The sequence below is a fragment of the Pantherophis guttatus genome, chromosome 1 (assembly GCF_059756535.1).
Source record: "Pantherophis guttatus breed Tessera chromosome 1, ASM5975653v1, whole genome shotgun sequence".
Lineage (NCBI taxonomy): Eukaryota > Metazoa > Chordata > Lepidosauria > Squamata > Colubridae > Pantherophis > Pantherophis guttatus.
In genome coordinates, this window is record NC_142063.1 from 322,055,444 (window position 1) to 322,074,426 (window position 18,983).

Sequence of the window (18,983 nt, forward strand, 5' to 3'; positions counted from 1 at the left end):
ATGAAACACTGGAAACCCTTCCTGCTGCGATCCAGGCTTTCATATAGCCTGCCAGTACAAACCATGTTCTCAATTTTGACAGGATCATTCTGACATGTTAGCATGCTGTAAGGCATATGTAAATAATTGAGATTTTCTTTAAACTAACAGGAGAAAATGTATAGTAATTCAGGAATAGACTAATTAGTTAGAAACCAGAAATTTCCACGTTCGGTCCTTGACAATTTGCAGGCTGCCTTGAAAGAGGCTTTGACTGACATCCTGGAGAGCAATTGTGCTCAGAGTACACAATTCTGGCCGGCGAGACTTAAGAATTTTTTGTAAGGATATGCCTTACATTCCTAAATTCCTATTTTGGTGTGATTCATTGTCCTGACACAGATTGGTTTGCATTCATTAGATCAATTTTAGCACAGAGACAAAACAATGATCCAGAGGAGGCCGTCTTCCTGATCTCTGCATGACTCATCAAGTGTCTGTATCATTCTTGAGATGTGGATCATATGGAAAGTTGTGGCTGTTGTCTGCAGAGAAATGAACATTTCCTGTACTGTAATCCTTTCCCTCTAATAAAATCTTTATTAAGGGAAAGTGTGCCTCCAATTTTCATTCCATGTGCAGAGAGAAAGGAATGAGCACTTCAGCCCCCCAAAGTCTCTTTTTTAGCAAAACTAGGGGGGGGGGATAAGGGACGCGGTGACTCAGTGGCTAAAACGCTGAGCTTGTCAATCGAAAAGTCGGCAGTTCAGTGGTTCGAATCCCTAGTGCCGCATAACGGGGTGAGCTCCCATTACTTGTCCCAGCTTCTGCCAATTTAGGAGTTCGAAAGCACGTAAAAAATGCAAGTAGAAAAATAGGGACCACCTTTGGTGGGAAGGTAACAGCGTTCCGTGCACCTTTGGTGTTTAGTCATGCCGGCCACATGACCACAGAGACATCTTCGGACAGCGCTGGCTCTTCGGCTTTGAAATGGAGATGAGCACTGCCCCCTAGAGTCGGGAATTACTAGCAATATGTGCGAGGGGAATTTTTACCTTTACCTTTTAGGGGGGGAAAATGCTACTTGCATTTTGTCTGTGAAATGGATGTTTGACATTTAAATTGTAGCTGCTTCATTTTCCCTTCCTTGTTTCCTTTAGCCGTTCTCCCTCACCTTTGCAAACAACGGAGAAGGAGAAAGAGAACCCAGCAGAGTTGGCTGAACGATGTTTGCGGGAGCTTCTGGGTCGGGCAGCCTATGGCAATATTAAAAATGCAATCAAGCCTGTCCTCATGTAAGTCCCTCACATTGTGTGTTTTACAGCTGCCTCGGTTTCCCCTGGGAGATGTTTATCAAAACTGTGTGCATTGAATTTCTTCTTCCTCACACTTAACGACTCATGGGCAGAACAATGATGATGATCACTATTAATTAATAGTATTAATTAATATTAATACTAATGTTTTCCTTCAAGTGTTTTTCCAAGAAATTTGGGGATATTGCACAAAGTGATCTCATTTTACTCCCGTAAATTGTAACAAGGCTGTGAATTGGTCTAAGGCTAGCAAAAAGCTTAATTCCACATTAGGCTAAATCCCAGTTTAGCACGTGAATGGTGATCCCTTTAAAATAAATCATCTTAAGACTTGTTGTTATGGCTGTGGTTCAGCCAACATGCTAAGATGACAGTGGCTTCTTACAACTTCCTCAGCCATAAATCAATTTTAGCCTCTTCTGTCATGTTACATTAAATCCAGTCATTGGTTCTCTATCAGTGTTAACAGTATTTGAGCTACAGTGCAAATTATTAACGTTAAAGCCCTTCTCCTCTCCTAATTAGTCTCCAGAGTAGTGTATAGTCATCATCATCATTTAACAACTCCATAATCTCTTGTGGGGTGGAGTCTGGGTAACTGAATGGAGCTAGCAGAGTATTTTAATGGCCGGATGCCCTTCCTGTTACCAATGTGGAGTTTTGTTCAGCAGATATATTCTCAGTGTGCCCAGAGAGAGAAGTATCTGCCTCTACCTAGGATCGAACTCACAGCCTCCTGATTACGAGGCGAAAGCTCCACCTCTAGGCCACCACACCACTCTAGGGTAGTGTATAATAAACCTTATTAAAACAAGGATAGGAGGAAAAGCCATCTAATACAACTGAATTGTGGCATTAAAATTAGAAATGTATAATTTTTAAAGTCCCATTGCAATGCAACTATTTTTACTCCTCTCTAATGCTAAATAAGGAAGCAACTGATCCAGTGACAAAGGAATTGTTCTAGGACTGGGGCTGTTCTGACCAAAGGGCTCCTATTTCTAGATCAGGGGTCTGCAACCTTGGCAACTTTATGACTTGTGGACTTCAACTCCCAGAATTCCTCAGCCAGCGCATGCTGTCTTTCATTGACTAGTTGTGGACTCATTCTCCAGAAACATCTGGGTGGTCCCTGTAGTAAGAAATATAATGGATCATTATTTAGAACCAATTTTGGTTTGCTCCAGCTTAAAGTTCTTCATGAAAATAACTGCCTCCGACCCCCGGGCAGACTGACCTACAGCCATTATTGGCTTAAAACATTAAATTCTAAACTCTCATCATAGGTGAGAGGCCTTTTTACATTATAAAAAAAATAGCCAGGTTTGGTTTCATTTGCTAATTTAAAGCTGTTGATCTTTGAAAATGAATGCCTTTCTAATTTAGATGATTAGTCAGTTATATCAAGTCTGCTAAATTTGTATCTCTTTATTTCCTTCTTATTTCCCAAAAGCCACTTAGATAACCACTCTCTTTGGGAGCCAAATACCTTCGCAATCCGTTGCTTTAAGATCATCATGTACTCCATTCAGGTGAGATCTGCATTAAGAAGGCATTTCTATTTTTCTATTCCTACAGTGTAACAAAGTTTAGTTTAGAGCTTAAACGTCAGAGCAGAACCTCCCTTGATGAATCATCAGCAACCTAAATACTATTTATTTGATTGATTGATTGATTGATTGATTGATTGATTGATTTTTACCCTGCCTTTATTACTTTACAAATAATTTAAGACAGCTCACATAAATAGTGCTCCCTTCCCCTTTCTCTTAATATTTTCCCCACAATAGCAATGTTTTATAGTTGGTTGGATTGAGAGAGAGTAACTGGCCCAAAAGACACCTAGCCAGCTTTCATGACACTAGAACTCTCCATCTGCTGGTTTCTAGGCCAACATTTTAATCACTACACCAAATTTTGCATGACCCTTAGTAGAAACAAAACTGTTTGTTTGTTTGTTTGTTTGTTTGTATTTAAAAAAATATTTTATAAACAAACATCACAATACATAATCAATTGTTCAGTGCTTCATTTGAGTACATCTTTTGTGTCTTCTTGTTCTCCAATGTTAATCGTTTCATAATATCATCATTTCATTTATTGTAACATTTCTCTCACTTTCTTACTTTGCTATTAGTACATTTATCTTCTCTCTCCTCTTTCTTCTTCCCATGTTTTTATTTATTTTATTTGTTTAAATTTCTATACCGCCCTTCTCCAATGTAGGACTCAGGGCGGTGAACAGCCAAAGTAAAAACAAGACATACATACAAAACATACAAAATCTAAAATCTGTTTAAAATAATTAAATAATTTTGGCCGTAATTAAAACATTCCAATTTAAAATCCGTTTAAAATTTGACTCAAGCCAGCCCAGCTAATTGAAATAAATGGGTTTTTAGGGCCCGACGAAAAATCCGGAGGTCTGTTATTGTACGTAGCTCTGGGGGGAGGTTGTTCCAGAGGGTGGGCGCCGCCACAGAGAAGGCTCTCCCCCTGGGGGTCGCCAGCCGACATTGTCTGGCGGACGGCACCCTGAGGAGGCCCACTCTGTGGGAGCGTACTGGCCAGTGGGAGGCTATTGGTGGCAGAAGGCGGTCTCGTAAGTACCCCGGCCCTAAGCCATGGAGCGCTTTAAAGGTGGTCACCAACACCTTGAAGCGCACCCGGAAGACCACCGGGAGCCAGTGCAGCTCGCGCAGGAGAGGTGTCATGTGGGAGCGCCTCGTCGCCCCCAAAATCCCCCGCGCGGCCGCGTTCTGGACCAGCTGGAGCCTCCGGGTGCACCCCAGGGGGAGCCCCATGTAGAGAGCGTTGCAGTAGTCCAGGCGGGAAGTGACGAGTGCCTGAGTGACTGTGCGTAGGGAGTCCCGATCTAGAAAGGGGCGCAACTGGCGTATCAGGCGGACCTGATAAAAAGCCCCCCTGGCTACGGCCGCCAAATGATCTTCTAACGACAGCCGTGCGTCCAGGAGGACGCCCAAGTTACGAGCCCTCTCCGTGGGGGCGAGTGATTCGCCCCCAATAGCCAGCGATGGCGTCAGCTGGCTATATCGGGACACCGGAAGCCACAGCCAGTTTTATTACAACATTACCCTATATATATTTCTTCTCTAGCCAATGGTAAAATTGTCTCCATATCTTAAAATATTCAGATTTGTTTGTTTGTTTGTTTGTTTGTTTGTTTGTTTATACGATTGATATGACCATATATCTTAAAAGACAACTCTGGATGGCTCACAGCAACAATAAAATTCCAGGACTATTTTTTTTTAACCATAAAAACACAACCAAGACCCTGTGCCTTGTTCATCCCCTTGAGATGTCCCAACAACCCAAGACATCCTCACTCTAGCCTAATGCCTGGATAGAAAGCCAGGATCATGATGACCTTCCAGAAGGCTAAAATATTGGGCACCTGCCAAATCATGGGATGAGAGTGTTCCATAAAAGAACAGCACCCACTAAAAATGTGGCTTCTGAGGTTTCATTACATGATAACATTTCAGGCAAGTGTTGCCTATTGAAAAATGGCTACCTATCCAATCTGATAGGAAGGGGAGATGCTTTAGGGAGAAACGGCCCTGCAAACAATTTAGCACCATGCCATGTAGGTCTTTAAAAATAATAACCCCCATATTGAATTGCACCTAGAAGGAAACTAAGAGCCCATGCAGCTCATACAAGAAGTGCAATATGGGTGAATCTAAAAGTGCCCAGCCTCCATGATTCAGTATAGAATCTCTTTCCTTAAGGAGGTTTAAATGCTCTCATATATTTTTTAGATTGAAAAAAATTAACTATGAGATATATGAACTAGTCTAGTCATGCACTATAACCGCATATGCACTCATGTTCAAGTGGTATGACAAAAGGCTCTAGGTATATACTGATTTAGGCACATAAAGCTTTTCTGCATCCAAGCCAAAGACGAAGGAAAAGTTACTCAACATGAACTTTCTGTGCATCTCCTGCAATCCTATGATTGGTATTGTAATCATGAGTCTTTTCATTAAATAGCGAAGTATTCTAACCTGGGAGGGAGAGAAGGGAGAGATGTGCAGTGACCTGACATATTTGTACTTAATGTTGAGTGTGAAGACTTCAGCACCCTTATCATTGGCTTCCATAACTCAACCTCTCAGATTCCTCTTATGGTATTTATAGCCCTTCGTGTTATTTCCGGATCTGCTCTAGCTTTTTTTTTTCTAGCCACAGCATTCCCATTTGGTGATTCAGCAGCTCCTGAGCCATTTGGATGCAAACAGCAAAAGTGCTGCCACTGTGCGGGCAGGGATAGTTGAGGTCCTCTCAGAAGCAGCCATCATTGCAGCCTCTGGATCTGTTGGTAAGCAGCCTGGATGACCTTCAGTGTCAAATGTCAAATCTTTATTGTCAGTGCACAACATATGTACAATGAGATTGGTTGAGCTCCCTCAGTGCACACGCACCCAACACAATACAACTCACAGTGAAGATAGAAAATCCTAATCCAATAAATCATATTAATAAAACATGTGAAGATGTTATACATTGCGCTGGCCCTGCAAGTCCATTGTACTACATAGTTATGACATTATTTCGCATTCAGGAGTCTGACAGCCCACAGATAAAAACTGTTCTTCAAGCTATTTGTGCAGCTGGCTATACTTCTATATCTCCTTCCCAATGGTAGGAGGGTAAAGAAGTGGTGACCAGGGTGAGAGTCGTCCCTGAAAAAGGGTTATCTCTTCAAGAATCAAAAGTTCTTAAAATTCCAAAAACTGAATTTCCCAAAAGGCTAGTTAATGTATGGATCAACCTATTTGGAGACAGAAGCCTAGATGGGTTAATTAAAAAGATTGATCAAGAATTGTTCTTTAGGAGATATTTCAGAGTAGCTAAAACTAGACTTGTAAGAGCAGCCTGATGGATGAACTGGATTTTTAAGATGAAAATAAATACATATTACTTTTAACAATAGGGACCTTTTTTAAAAAAACAGTGATGGGATTTATAGGGCAACACAAGTGAAAGTGCCAAGATTGGAGAACTAAAAGGAGAACATCAACTCTGTCCAGGCATTCTCATTTTTCCATCAAAATACCCTGGATAGTTCAATTGGAATATAGATGTATTCAAATCCTTAGGCAACATTCCTGTAACATTTAGTTCTGTGGCATTGGAGTCAATATGCACAGGAACCCACAAATGTTCTTAGAATAGAATAGAATTTTTTATTGACCAAGTGTGATTGGACACAAAAGGAATTTGTCTTGGTGCATATGCTCTCAGTGTACATAAAATAAAAGATATGTTCATCAAGAATTCTTTCTTCCAAAGATATGTTGTGTGTTGCTTCTAGGACCAACTGTGCTGGAGGTGTTCAATACCCTTCTAAGGCAGCTGCGGCTAAGTATTGACTATGCCTTGACGGGTAGCTATGATTGTGTCATTGCTGGTGGCACCAAGATCATTAAGGAGCATGAAGAAAGAATGTTCCAGGAGGCCATAATCAAGACCACAGGTATGCTAAATAACCCCAAGCATTGGCACCATTTTTGCTTGGCAATTAGGAAGACAGGACGATTGGCTTTATCTAGCACTGCAGATGCTTCCTTCCCCATCAAAGATTTCCATTAGTCTTGTAAATTGAAATGAATCCTGCCAACTCTTTATTTTTTTTTAGTAATTTAGCAAAGAGACAATGATAGGAAAATAGAAGCAGTAATTTTTCTTGAATGCTGCATGTCTTGCTTTGATTCAGAGAGAAGGAAATCAAAGACATATGCATATAACATGCATTCACCAAAACACATAAGATCCTGGATGAGAATCTTCTGAAGCTTCTCCCACTTCATGAGCCTAGGAGCTTGTTTGTTTATTGTTTGTTAGTTTGTAAAGGATGAAAGTTATGATTGATCACCACCACTGCCAGTACATCAAAACTATACTTTAAACTGATATTTCAGATTCTTCTATATCTTTATGTATAGGAAACTAGCAACTACATATCATTAATTGTCTCCCAAACTCAACCAATTTCTACAGGTCCCTTCCACTATGTAATATTGGCAAAGCACAGCTCAGATGTGAAAGTTCCATCTTTTGTTAGTAGGTACAGATCTGTCAGTTATGTGTCTTTGGTGTTGGAAGGAAGGAATAAATGCACTAATTTTTCTATAAGCTTTCTCAGAAGAAAAAATCTAAGATTTGTAATTAAACTCCTTCACTACTGTTGATTTTTCTCATTACAGCAAAACTTGAACCTTCATTAAACTCCTCTTTAATTCTTTATCTTGTCATTTAGTTGAATTAGAATTGTTTTTCTTAACACCCATTAACCCCAGACAGGATGGCCTTTAGGTCATGATTGAGAAATCCTGAATTAGAGTCAAGTCTGCAATCCTTTGTGTTACAGGAACTGTTTTATTAAATTTGCCTCTGTTTAGCTACTTTAAAAAAAATAACTCAGCCCTTTTCCTCCTTGATTGCTGACGGCACAGTAATAATTAGCAATAAAAAAACAGTTTGAAACAATCAGCCTGTGCCTTCGGAAATCAAGTAAATTCCATATTAAAATAATGAAAAACCATGCCGAGCCATTTAAAGTCCCTAAGGGACTATTCTAGTCCTGCAATGGAATCAGAATCTTTCTAAGAATGGGTGAGGGGCTGTTATTTGGATGCACGCTGTGTTTTTGCATGGCTCACAGCTCAGTATAACCTTTTGGGAATTTTATAGGGCTAACTGGAGTTTCTAGACCAGTGTTTCTCAACCTTAGCCATTTTAACATATGTGGACTTTTATCTCCCAGAATTCCCCAGCCAGCATCTCCAGGTAGAAGGATTTTGAGAAGCACAACTTGGGGAAGACCCTGGTAAATTGTTGTAAATCTAAACAGACATTTCTGAGCTAAATGGTCCAAGATGAACTGCATCTAAGATGATATCACATTTGCTTAGTCCAAGTTTTGTGCTAGAACAGGGGTGTCAAACTCAACACCCAGGGGCCAGGGCTGGACCTCAGGGTGCTTAGATCTGGCCCGTGGGGCTGCCCTGGAATGAGCTCCGGAGCCCATTTTCGCTGGCAGAGCAGCGAACGTCACGAGTGACGTTGAGCTGGCCACGCCCACCTTGACCCCCCAAGTTCAAACACAACCCAGATGCGTCCCTCAATGAAATCGAGTTTGACATCCCTGTGCTAGAACTTTTCTGCCAGACAAGAATCGTTCCTTGAAATTTGTACCAAAAGGCACATGGAACTCTGCTGCCTTTATAAAGAATAGACATTTTTTTTTTTTAATTTGATTTATATGCCGCCCTTCTCCGGAGACTCAGGGCGGCTTACAGTGCGTTAAGCAATAGCCTTCATCCTTTTGTATATTTATACAAAGTCAGCTTATTGCCCCCACAAACTGGGTCCTCATTTAACCTACCTTAGAAAGGATGGAAGGCTGAGTCAACCTTGAGCCTTGGAGAGATTCGAACCAGCAGTAAATTGCAGGCAGCTGTGTTAATAACAGGGTGCTTTAAACCACTGTAGTACCAAGGCTCTGTAAACAGTTTAAACAGTTCTAGAGCAGTTCGCTTGATCTGGAAGCAAGAGTTCAGTGTGAATGTTCTTATTGCCTTCCAAGATGAAACTCCAGGGGGAACCTAGGGCACAAACGATGTCACCAATAATACTTAGTTGAGTTTTAGTTAAAAAAGCAATGGCAAGTTCTCTATTTTTTCCTAGATTTTTCACCCTTAGATAGTCCAGAACTGTGCTAATTATGGGAAACTTTGGGACCAACCCACTGGCCTTGAGATTGGTGAAGAGGGTAAGGACCAAGCCCTTCTCTTTTCCCTTTTAATCAGGTCTTTATATGGAACATACATGGTTCTTTGTGCCATGCTTTGCATGCCTCATACTAAATTTGATACGGTTTTGATACAAAAATGGTGTGACTCCCATAGCACAGGGAAAGCATTGCTTTGGAGTTGGTAGTGAGAGCTCTGAACTACCATATTTTTCGGAGTAAAAGACGCACCTACCTTTTTTGGTGAGGAAAAGAAGAAAAAGAAGTCTCCCTCTGCCTCTGCCTCTGAGCAATTTTGCCTCGTTGCAGCAAACAGCAAACAGCCTGCTTTACTTTCATTTTTGTTTTCAGCATAGATTGATTAGCACAAGGGAAAAAAAATCTGCTCCAGCAATTTACCTCTTTGCAGCAAGCAGCAGAGCCCTGCACAAAACAGCTGAGAGCAAATCAGCTGAGAGTCGGGAGGCCAATCCAATCAACATGTGCTAATTAGGCTGTGCTGAAGCTGAAAGGAGCTGTTTTTCCTTGCTGTTTACTTGCAAGGAGATAACTGCTGCGAGGCAGAGGCCAAAAGGTGGGGGCCAGTGGGTGAGCGGGGCTACATTCGGTGTATAAAACGCACCTAAATTTTCTCCCCCTTTTAGGGGGGGAAAGGTGCATCTTATACTCTGAAAAATACGGTAATTTCAATGCTGTGTTAAACTTGGTTTTTAATCCATACAAGTAAAGTCAATTCCGCCAATAATGTATTGTCTTTGATATGACAATCCCACCTTCCATTGTCAGTCATATTTAGTATACTTTATAGGTGGAAGGATTACTCTACGAAGCTGCTTACTGCCCCCCTTCGTCCTTGCTTCGTGGCAAAGCTAAGGGAGGGTAAATTTGTGGCCTTCCAAACGTTGCAGAACTGCATCTACTGTCACCCCAGCAGTTAGTGGATGAAACAACAACAGCAATATTTGGTGGACCATACGCAGCCATCCATTTCTGCTTTTAAAGTTAGGTACTAGAAAAGATTTAGAAGACTGGTACTTACTAAATCATGATGCCTGGATTCCCTGATCTTTGTTGTATGGAAATAACAATAGCACTTAGACTTATATAGTGTTTCATAGTGTTTTGCAGCCCTTTCTAAGCAGTTTACCAAGTCATTATATTGTCCCCAACAAACTGGGTTCTCATTTTACCGACCTCGGAAGGATGGAAGGCTGAGTCAATAATAGAGCAGCTTCCTTAGTAATGAGGGCAAAGAACCCCCCCCCCCCCCACACACACACACACTTGCTTATAATAGTGCTCTTGAAAGTCTGTTGGTTCTAACACTGAGCAGATTAAAAACTATTCTAAGGCTGCTCTGTAGTTTCCATCAAGTCCCAAGTAACAAATGTGATGGGCACCCTCACATTAAAATCTACAACAGGAGTGTCAAATTCAAGGCCTGCAGGCTGGATTCGGCCCACGGGTTGCTTAGAACTGGCCCGCGGGCCCGCCATGAAAATAGTGAAGGATCGGCCCACGGTGCCTCTGCCAGTGAAGTCGGCGCTCAGGAGGGCCACGCATGGCCTTCCCGGGCTCCGTTTTCACTGGCAGAGGGCTGCAGGAGGATCTCCCCCAGGCCAGCCCAGGCCACCACAGGTACCCCTGACATGAGTGATATCAAGCTGGCCACGCCCATGCTGACCACACACGTGCACACCCTCTGAGGTCAAACACAACCCTGATGTGGCCTTCAATGGAGTTTGACACCTCTGATCTAGAAGGAAAGCAGAAGGTAATATTCTTTTACTCTTCACTTTTATGCACTGCATGGCCAGCAGAGGTCACAAGAGACTTGGGAATCCTTGAACACCTGAGACAGAGAGAGATAGAAGGAAAAGAAGAAATAGTTCATTGATTTCCTGAAGTTTGGGGGTTATAAGCAGGCAGTTCTTTGGGGAGGGAGAGATTTTGAAGCTTTCTCAATATTCAGCCTTGAATATTCTTCAGATTAAGCATGCATCCTATTAATCCTGCCCAAGAGTCTGATCTAACTTATCTCAACCAGTTCTCCATAGTTTTACATCTGGCCCAGGAGCCTCCAACCTTGGCAACTTTAAGACTTGTGGACTTCGACTCCCAGAATTCCTCAGCCAGCAGAGCTCCTGATCTGGCCCATCAGGCTCGACTCATTAAAAAAGAGAGTGGAGAATCTGGAACCATTTCCAAAGTGGTCCCAGTCTCTTTATTTTTCAGTTTCCTTCATTCTATCTTCTTCCTTAAAAATACACATATTTGTATATATGTGTACAGTATATACATAGATACTCATACAGGTAGTCCTCAACTTACAACCACAATTGAGCCCAAAATTCATGTTGCTAAGTAAGAAATTGTTAAGTGAGTTCTGCCCCATTTTATGACTTTTCTTGCCACATTGGTTAAGTGAATCACTGCAGTTGTTAAACTAGTAACACGGTTGTTAAATGGGGAATCTGGTTTCCCCATTGACTTTGCCGATCAGAAGGTTGCAGAAGGTAATCGCATGACCCCGGGATGCTACAACTGTCATAAATGCGAGTCAGTGGTCAAACATCCAAATGTAAATCACATGATCATGGGGATGCTGCAACAGCTGTAAGTGTGGAAAAAATGGTCGTAAGTCGCTTTTTTTCAGTGCTGTTGTAACTTCAAATGGCCATTAAGTGAACTGTTGTAAGTCGAGGACTACCTACACATTAAACCATTGAGAGCAGTGGTGGGCTCCTTCCGGTTCCGCCCGGTTCCGCCAAGCCGGTAGCGGTGACGATATGACATCACCAAACCAGTTCTGCCCCCCCCCCCCGCCCTCCTGCCTCCCTCTGCCCCCCTGGCGTTATTCTTACCTTTTATTTGGCCGCACCCCCAATCTATTGCTGCCTTCTGAGTCCCAGCTGATGGGCTGTAAGGAAAAACTGTTTAAACTCTTGCCACGGGGCTTCAAAGGGCCGCCCTACAGCTGATCAGTGGTAAAAGGCAGTTTGGTGGTAGACCAGTACCTCCAAAAACAAATGAGTAGACCGGTGCCTGCAAAAATAAAAGGGGAGACCAGGTGCCTGCAAAAATAAATGGGTAGACCAGCAAAAATACATGAGTAGACCGGTACAGCTCTGTAAGCAGTTAGAAGCCTGGTAGACCAGTACCTCTGCTAAATCCTAAAGAATTGTCACATGACAATCAAGCCACGCCCACAAAATAAGCCACACCCACAGAACTGGTAGTAAAAAAATTTAGAACCCACCCCTGATTGAGAGGTGTGTTTAATTAATTAAGTGCTTTAGTGAAAGAGCACTTTATCGTTGAAACGTTGATTGCCTTAATTTTTCTGCTGCATCTTTATTGCTGAACCAAGATAGTTCAGGAAAAGGGCCATTCAAAAAAAAAAAAAATGAAGAGCCTGGCAATCTAGGTCAGTCCAAAGATCCAGCATTGTGTGGCTCTCCGCTGTCGATCCAGCATTGCATTCATATAGTGGCCAAGCAAGATTTGAAAGTAGTATCTCCCCAGCAACTTGCACAGCAACTCATAGAAGGACCTGATCTCTTTTCCTTGGGCATCCATCTGGTTTGTGGTTTTTGATCCTTCTGATAGGATAAGGAGGGGTTTTTCCTGGCAGTAAGAAAATCTTGGTGAAAATCTATACTTCCTTGCTGGTGATTTTTTATTTATTTATTTTTGTCCTTTCTAGATTGGGTCCCCACACCAGCTCCGTGCCTTTCCTCACCCCTACTAGACTATCTTGCATGCTTCTCCTGCTCTGTCTTTTCCCAGGTTCTTTTGCCAGCACTCTGCCCACCTATCAGAGGTCGGAGGTCATGCTGTTTATCATGAGCAAAGTTCCACTTCCTTCTCTGCATCACCCTGTAGACATGGGCAAAGCTGGGTGAGGATAACACTCTTTTTCACTCTCTTTTATTCCCCTTCTTTTTCGTTTTCCCCCTCTCTTGATTTCCTTTCCCTCAGTCTAGACTTCCCCAGCTTGGAACCCTCTAAGTATGTTGGATTATAATTCCATTATTATCGCACTGCGATTGACTGTGCTATCTAATAATTATAGCTGTATTATTAAACACTGGAGGGCAGGGGTGTCAAACTCATGTCGTCACGGTGGCGTCACGTGACGTATCGGGACTTTTTTCCCCTTCGCTAAACCGGGCGTGGGTGGAGCCAGTGCATGACGCAAATGGCCCGTAGGCCGGGAGTTTGACAGCCCTGCTATAGGGGATGCCAATTTGGGGCAAGTTATTTTACTTTCATCCTTCTGTCTGTTTTTTCCTCTTCGTTTCAAGATCATTTTTAATAAGGTTTGTTTTAAATAATAATTTGCCATCTTAAGTGTCACAATGCAAAAATTGAATGAGAGGCTATTTTAATCTTAAAGGGCATATAATTTTGTCCAAAGAATCTCCTAATTCCTTGTCCATCTTCATGTCCATCACATGTAATACAAGCAGTTACTCATTAATTTCAAAGTCATGTTTCATGTATCTCTGTTTATGTAATTATTTAATTGAACAGAAAAGTGCAGGGAAATTGTGTATGTTTCAAGAAAAACTTTTTACCTACAGCATGTTTCCTAAACTCCCATAATCTGTAGCCAACATGCTTATCTTAAGGACAATTCTTTTAAAAAGGCAGCAGTAGAGAAAATAGAAGAAGGAGCTATTTAAAAGTATTTTTTTCCACAATACTGAAAAATCTGGATTTTTTAAAATTTAAAATAATTTTGTTTCTGAGTTGTGGAATCTATACTTATGCTGGGCTACAACAGATTATCAACAAATATAGGCTTCTGAGGAAGGGAATTTATTTCTGGGCTGTAACTCTTCTAGTTCATATAACTGAATGCTCCTTGATATCAATATCTCATCAAAAGCCCATATAGATCAGTGTTTCTCAATCTTGGCCATATGATTTTTGGACTTCAACTCCCAGAATTCCCCAGCCATCCCTGCTGGGTTGAAGTCCACATGTCTTCAAGTGGCCAAGGTTGAGAAACATTGATATAGATCCTTGTTAGCTTTCTCTGAATATGAATCAATGATAATTTATATGAATTTCTATTATAGCCAGAAAGGGATACAAGCCAAACATAGAGCTATCCGTTAATTGGACTTTAAGCCAAAACACAATTTCTTTACTCTTACATCACCCCAGACAGTATTATTAACATATATTAACATTTTCTGAGGAAAATACTTATATTCTGTCAACACAGCAGGAATTTTCACTAGAAAATTCAGTGGCCAGATTCAGAGGTTGTCATCATCATTTAAGTCAAAGATTGGGAATCAACTCTGCTTAAAAACCCTGGAAAGCTCTGATAAGCAGTGCAAAGTTTAAATGAGGATGAATGAATTTAGGAAGAACATTCTAGCAAGTAGTATGGATAGATGGTATTGGAGGTTTATGAGGAGGTGAGTGCCTTTACAATTAGTATGATGAGTTAACTATTGCTGCTCTTGCTATTATTGATATACTTGTGGGCACTGGCATGCAGAAGATAACCGATTAAGGGAGAGTTGATTATTATTGGACATTTGTTGATTATTTCCCACAAGACTAATAAAAGTACAGACTCCTTCAATTTGAACTTGTCTCCTAATTTGTCAGTAGTAGTTGTCTTGGCAGCAATACGAAAAGAGGTCACCTTTGCCCTCTTCTAAAATGGTTTTCAATTTTCCAGTCTACTCTATAATCCTGACATTTTTTGATAGCTTCCCATATCGTTACTAACCAGATCTGTTCTACTATCCAAGCTTGGATTGTTGGGATTAAACCAAAGTTAATTAGTATTGCATCTTCCAACCCTAAATAAATATTTAATTTTTGACTAGAAGAGTAATTCTGTTATTGGCTGAGCATAGGCCATCTTTCTATGTAATGTGTCTTGTCAGAGAATTGTGAATTCTTTGGGGGTGGGCAGTAGAAAACATAAAAAAACAGCATCAACTCATTTCTGAATAGATTTTTACATGTTGAAAAAGAGTCATGTTTGAGTAGCTTGGTGAAAAAGCTGATTTAGATATGCCAATTCATAGTAGAATGTCTGTCCCTTTGCAATATCTAATGGCACATTAGAAGTCCATGTTGTGAAGAGTTTATCCATCCAATTAGAAATTCCTGGCTCTTTAGATCAAGATGTTTTTCTTTCTTGGGGTTGGGTTGCAGAGGGGAAGGTGAGGGAAATGACTCTGACCAATATTAACTTTTTCAAAATTTATCCACAGTGCTTATGTTGCCAGAGAAAAAAATGTTTCTATTTCTCAGTAATGTAAAAAGCAATTAGTTGAACAGAAATTGGCAATGGGTCATAGACAATTGAGCAGAAAAAGCAGTAATCTTTTTGAACAGGTTTATATGAGAGAAGTTGTAGCAATAGCTGTTAGAATATTTTGCTGTATGGTAGGCCATCTGTAGTTCCCACATCCCTTTTCTATAACCCATGGAGTTAAAGCAAGGGTCCCCAAAGCTGGCAGCTTTAAGACTTGTGGACTTCAACTCTGAGAATTCTCCAGCCAGCTATGCTATGCTTGCTGGAGAATTCTGGGAATTGAAGTCCATAAGTCTTAAAGCTGCCAAGTTTGAAGACCTCTGAGTTAGATGAAACTCTAGTTTAGAATTGCTGGAAATCAAGGATACAAACTCTCTGTTTTTTCAAAACATTGAAAGTGGTGGGAAGGACCAGTTGGTATGACGACATTCCTCACTCTACTCCATTCCCATTAGCACATCTGCTTTGATGACCCTTTCCTCCTGTCTGCTTGCTTCACCCACATAACCACAGCAGGTTCAGATTTTCCCCACCCTGTGGCTGGAGGAATGTTATTTTGCTGCCTAATGATACATCCTTATAAGAGGTTGTGTGTGTTTGGTTATGTTTCATACACAATTTCATTCCCAGCTGATGATTTTCTTATTCATCCTGTCCTGATTTTGGTTGGCCTTTAGTTTTGTAGGTTGTCTTTTTTTTCCATGCGGCTTCAATCTTGAGTGTTTATCTTTTTTTTCTTTTTTTTTAGGGAGAACAGGAATCGATTGACGCAGATCATGTTGCTAAAATCTCTCCTGCAGGTATGTGAAAGAGATGTTCCATTTTCATGTGAGGTTTGCAGAGGAAAAATAGATACCTCATTTGTATAAGAAATGATGTACCTTTTGGCCTACTAAAATTCACATGTCTGTAACCTTTAACTGGGCGAAATGGTGCATCATGGGACAAAACCTTCTGAACCGAGGAACCTCAAATGGGCTAACTTACAGAATGTCCAAAATCCAGGACCTCTGACTCCCATGCAATTGAAATTTTGTGGAGTTTATAAAATATTTATGGCATAACATCATAATCATAAATTTTAAATAAATACTAGTACATAATGTCATAAAATAATTCCTATGGTCAATTCTTGATGTTTGACTGCTACGCAGTTCAGCATGAAGTATTTTCGATACATCTGAATATCTCTCTGAATTTTAAAGAACTTTTCCAGTACATTAAAAGCTCTGCCTTTGTTGGAGGCAATGAGGAATCTAGTAAGGAAATATTTCTGAAACAATGACCCAAGGAGTCATGGTTTTTCTAATAACACATTAAAACTAAACTAGGGTTAACAAAAGGCAGTTACTCTATTTCTACAACTTGCTGTGCCTACCACTTTTCTCCCACATGCTAAACTACAAATCATCCAATGCCATTTTAACCTAGACTAACATGTGAAACCAACCATGGCATGGCTAGTCTAGTGAAGAGAAGGACCAGGGGAGACACGATAGCAGTGTTCCAATATTTGAGGGGCTGCCACAGAGAGGAAGGGGTCAAGCTATTTCCCAAGGCACCCGAAGGCCAGACAAGGAATAATGGATGGAAACTGATCAAGGAGAGATTCAACCTGGAAACAAGGAGAAATTTTCTGACAGTGAGAGCAATCAACCAATCGAACAGCTTGCCTTCAGAAGTTGTGGGAGCTTCATCACTGGAGGCCTTCAAGAAGAGATTGGATTACCATTTATCAGAAATGGTGGGTCTCCTGCTTGGGCGGGGGGTTGGACTGGATGACCTACAAGGTCCCTTCCAACTCTGTTAATCTAATCTAATCTATTTCCGACACACAAATTAAATCTAGACAAATTAAGACTTTGAAAAAGAAATTAGGAAGAATGGGAGAAGGTTGTTTTAGCAATATCTTGGCTGCTCTAGCTGTCATTATTATTGATTGCATTGCGAACAAGCTGCTGAGTATTGATTAATGGAGAGGCTCTCTATGGAACCTGCAGGTTTCCACTGGTTTCCAGTGCAGTAACATGCTCACAGCCCTTCCCAGCTCCTTCCTGGACAGGCTCTTGTCAGCTACGTTAATGGACGATGCAGAGATTCGCCTTTTTGTTCTGCAGATTCTCATCAGCTTCATTGATCGCCATGCAAATAAGCACAAATTCCAGACAATCAGGTTTGCGGTCCATTTTTTTTTCTTGTGATAGAGAGGAGATGTTATATGAGATGGGAAAGTATCATAGATAATTTTGCTACAAACCATGTGAATACATATTGCTCTCCTTCTGTCTTCCTAAGTAGAAACTGCTTGATATCCTGTTTGCTGTTGCGATGGCCTTCTAGCAAGTCTAAAGATTGTGGCATTTATTTGAACCAAAGATTCATTCAGCAATTCTGAAAGCACAGATTAAATATAGCTGTATCAGAAAGAATAGAAATATATGCAAAGAATATTTATGCAAAAAGATTTTTTCTTCTTCCCTAATATTGCTCAGTGGTAGAATTTCCCTTGAAATGCTTTTTCATCATGATTGGCCAAATGAACAATGCTGTCAATTGGTAATCACATAATAACATTGTGACTACATGCTGTCATTCTTCCACATTGTCTACATGATGATGGTGGTGGTGTGGAGAGCACCACACATATTTGTCCCAGTTACATAGATAAGAATTGTTTTGCAGTTGTTGTTCTGAATTAAAATTCGTGAGGGATTAAGGCTATGACTTATTTTGAAATACATGTATCCTTCCTTCACAGGGTTTATTATATAATTTGCTGGAAATTTGCTTTGATTGATAACACCACTGTAATTTTACCATTCCCTTTGATGATTAGAAAGGGTAGACTATGGAAAGAAAAAAAAATGTTGTAGCATTAGAGAAGGTAAAATATAAATGAATTTTTATGTTAAGGAGACTGGAAGCTGCTTCTTTACGAGTTTTTCATTCTATTCCTTTCCTTTCTCTATTTCTTTCTTTGTGTTTTTTCAGTAATTACTTTTCTTACTTTTAATACTTTATTTACTTTTAATAATTATCAGTAGTTTATTTATTTAATTTATATTGTTCCTATTCTGTTAAAATTTTCCTTGATAAAAAAAAATTATACATAAAAATGCCATTCCACCACTCCTTGAAATATCCTGCGAGGTGCTAAAAAGGAGGAGAGATGGACAATCTTCTCCACCCTTTTGTTATGGCCTGCTTCCATGTACACACATCCCTATTTAATTTTTTCTCATTTTTTTTTTCTGCACAGCACTATCAGTGATATCTCCATCCTGAAGCTGAAAGTGGACAAATGTTCACGCCAAGATACTGTCTTCATGAAAAAGGTATTGAGGGCTTGCCAAATACTGTTAAAAAAAGATAGGGATTGATTGATTGTAGTCACCAGCAGTAGGGATGTCAATCTCGATTTCATTGAGGGCGGCATCAGGGTTGTGTTTGACTGTAGGGAGGTGTGGCCAGGGGAGCGTGACTAGCTCGATGTCACTTGTGTCACAACGGCCTCCTGAAGCCCTCTGCCAGCGAAAACAGAGCTCGGGAGGCTGCATCAAGGGTGAAATGCTCCCGGATCGGACCGGATCGCCTGATCCGGTAGCGATCTTGG

At 40.8% G+C, this 18,983-nt stretch overlaps 1 protein-coding gene across 8 annotated transcripts in view; it reads left to right on the forward strand.

Moving 5' to 3' along the window:
* The window catches only part of EFR3B (EFR3 homolog B), a 140,301-nt gene that overhangs the window by 97,498 nt on the left and 23,820 nt on the right, over positions 1–18,983 (forward strand). For 5 of the 8 annotated variants that reach the window (XM_060693109.2, XM_060693110.2, XM_060693111.2 and 2 more), the window contains exons 7-14: positions 1,140–1,274; positions 2,749–2,827; positions 5,508–5,643; positions 6,640–6,801; positions 12,868–12,979; positions 16,119–16,164; positions 17,365–17,543; positions 18,630–18,705. In XM_060693109.2, coding sequence (XP_060549092.2) covers positions 1,140–1,274; positions 2,749–2,827; positions 5,508–5,643; positions 6,640–6,801; positions 12,868–12,979; positions 16,119–16,164; positions 17,365–17,543; positions 18,630–18,705 — 925 coding nt within the window. The remainder of the gene's footprint in view (positions 1–1,139; positions 1,275–2,748; positions 2,828–5,507; positions 5,644–6,639; positions 6,802–12,867; positions 12,980–16,118; positions 16,165–17,364; positions 17,544–18,629; positions 18,706–18,983) is intronic. The other 3 variants (XM_087883348.1, XM_087883349.1, XM_060693108.2) reach the window with 1 other exon arrangement.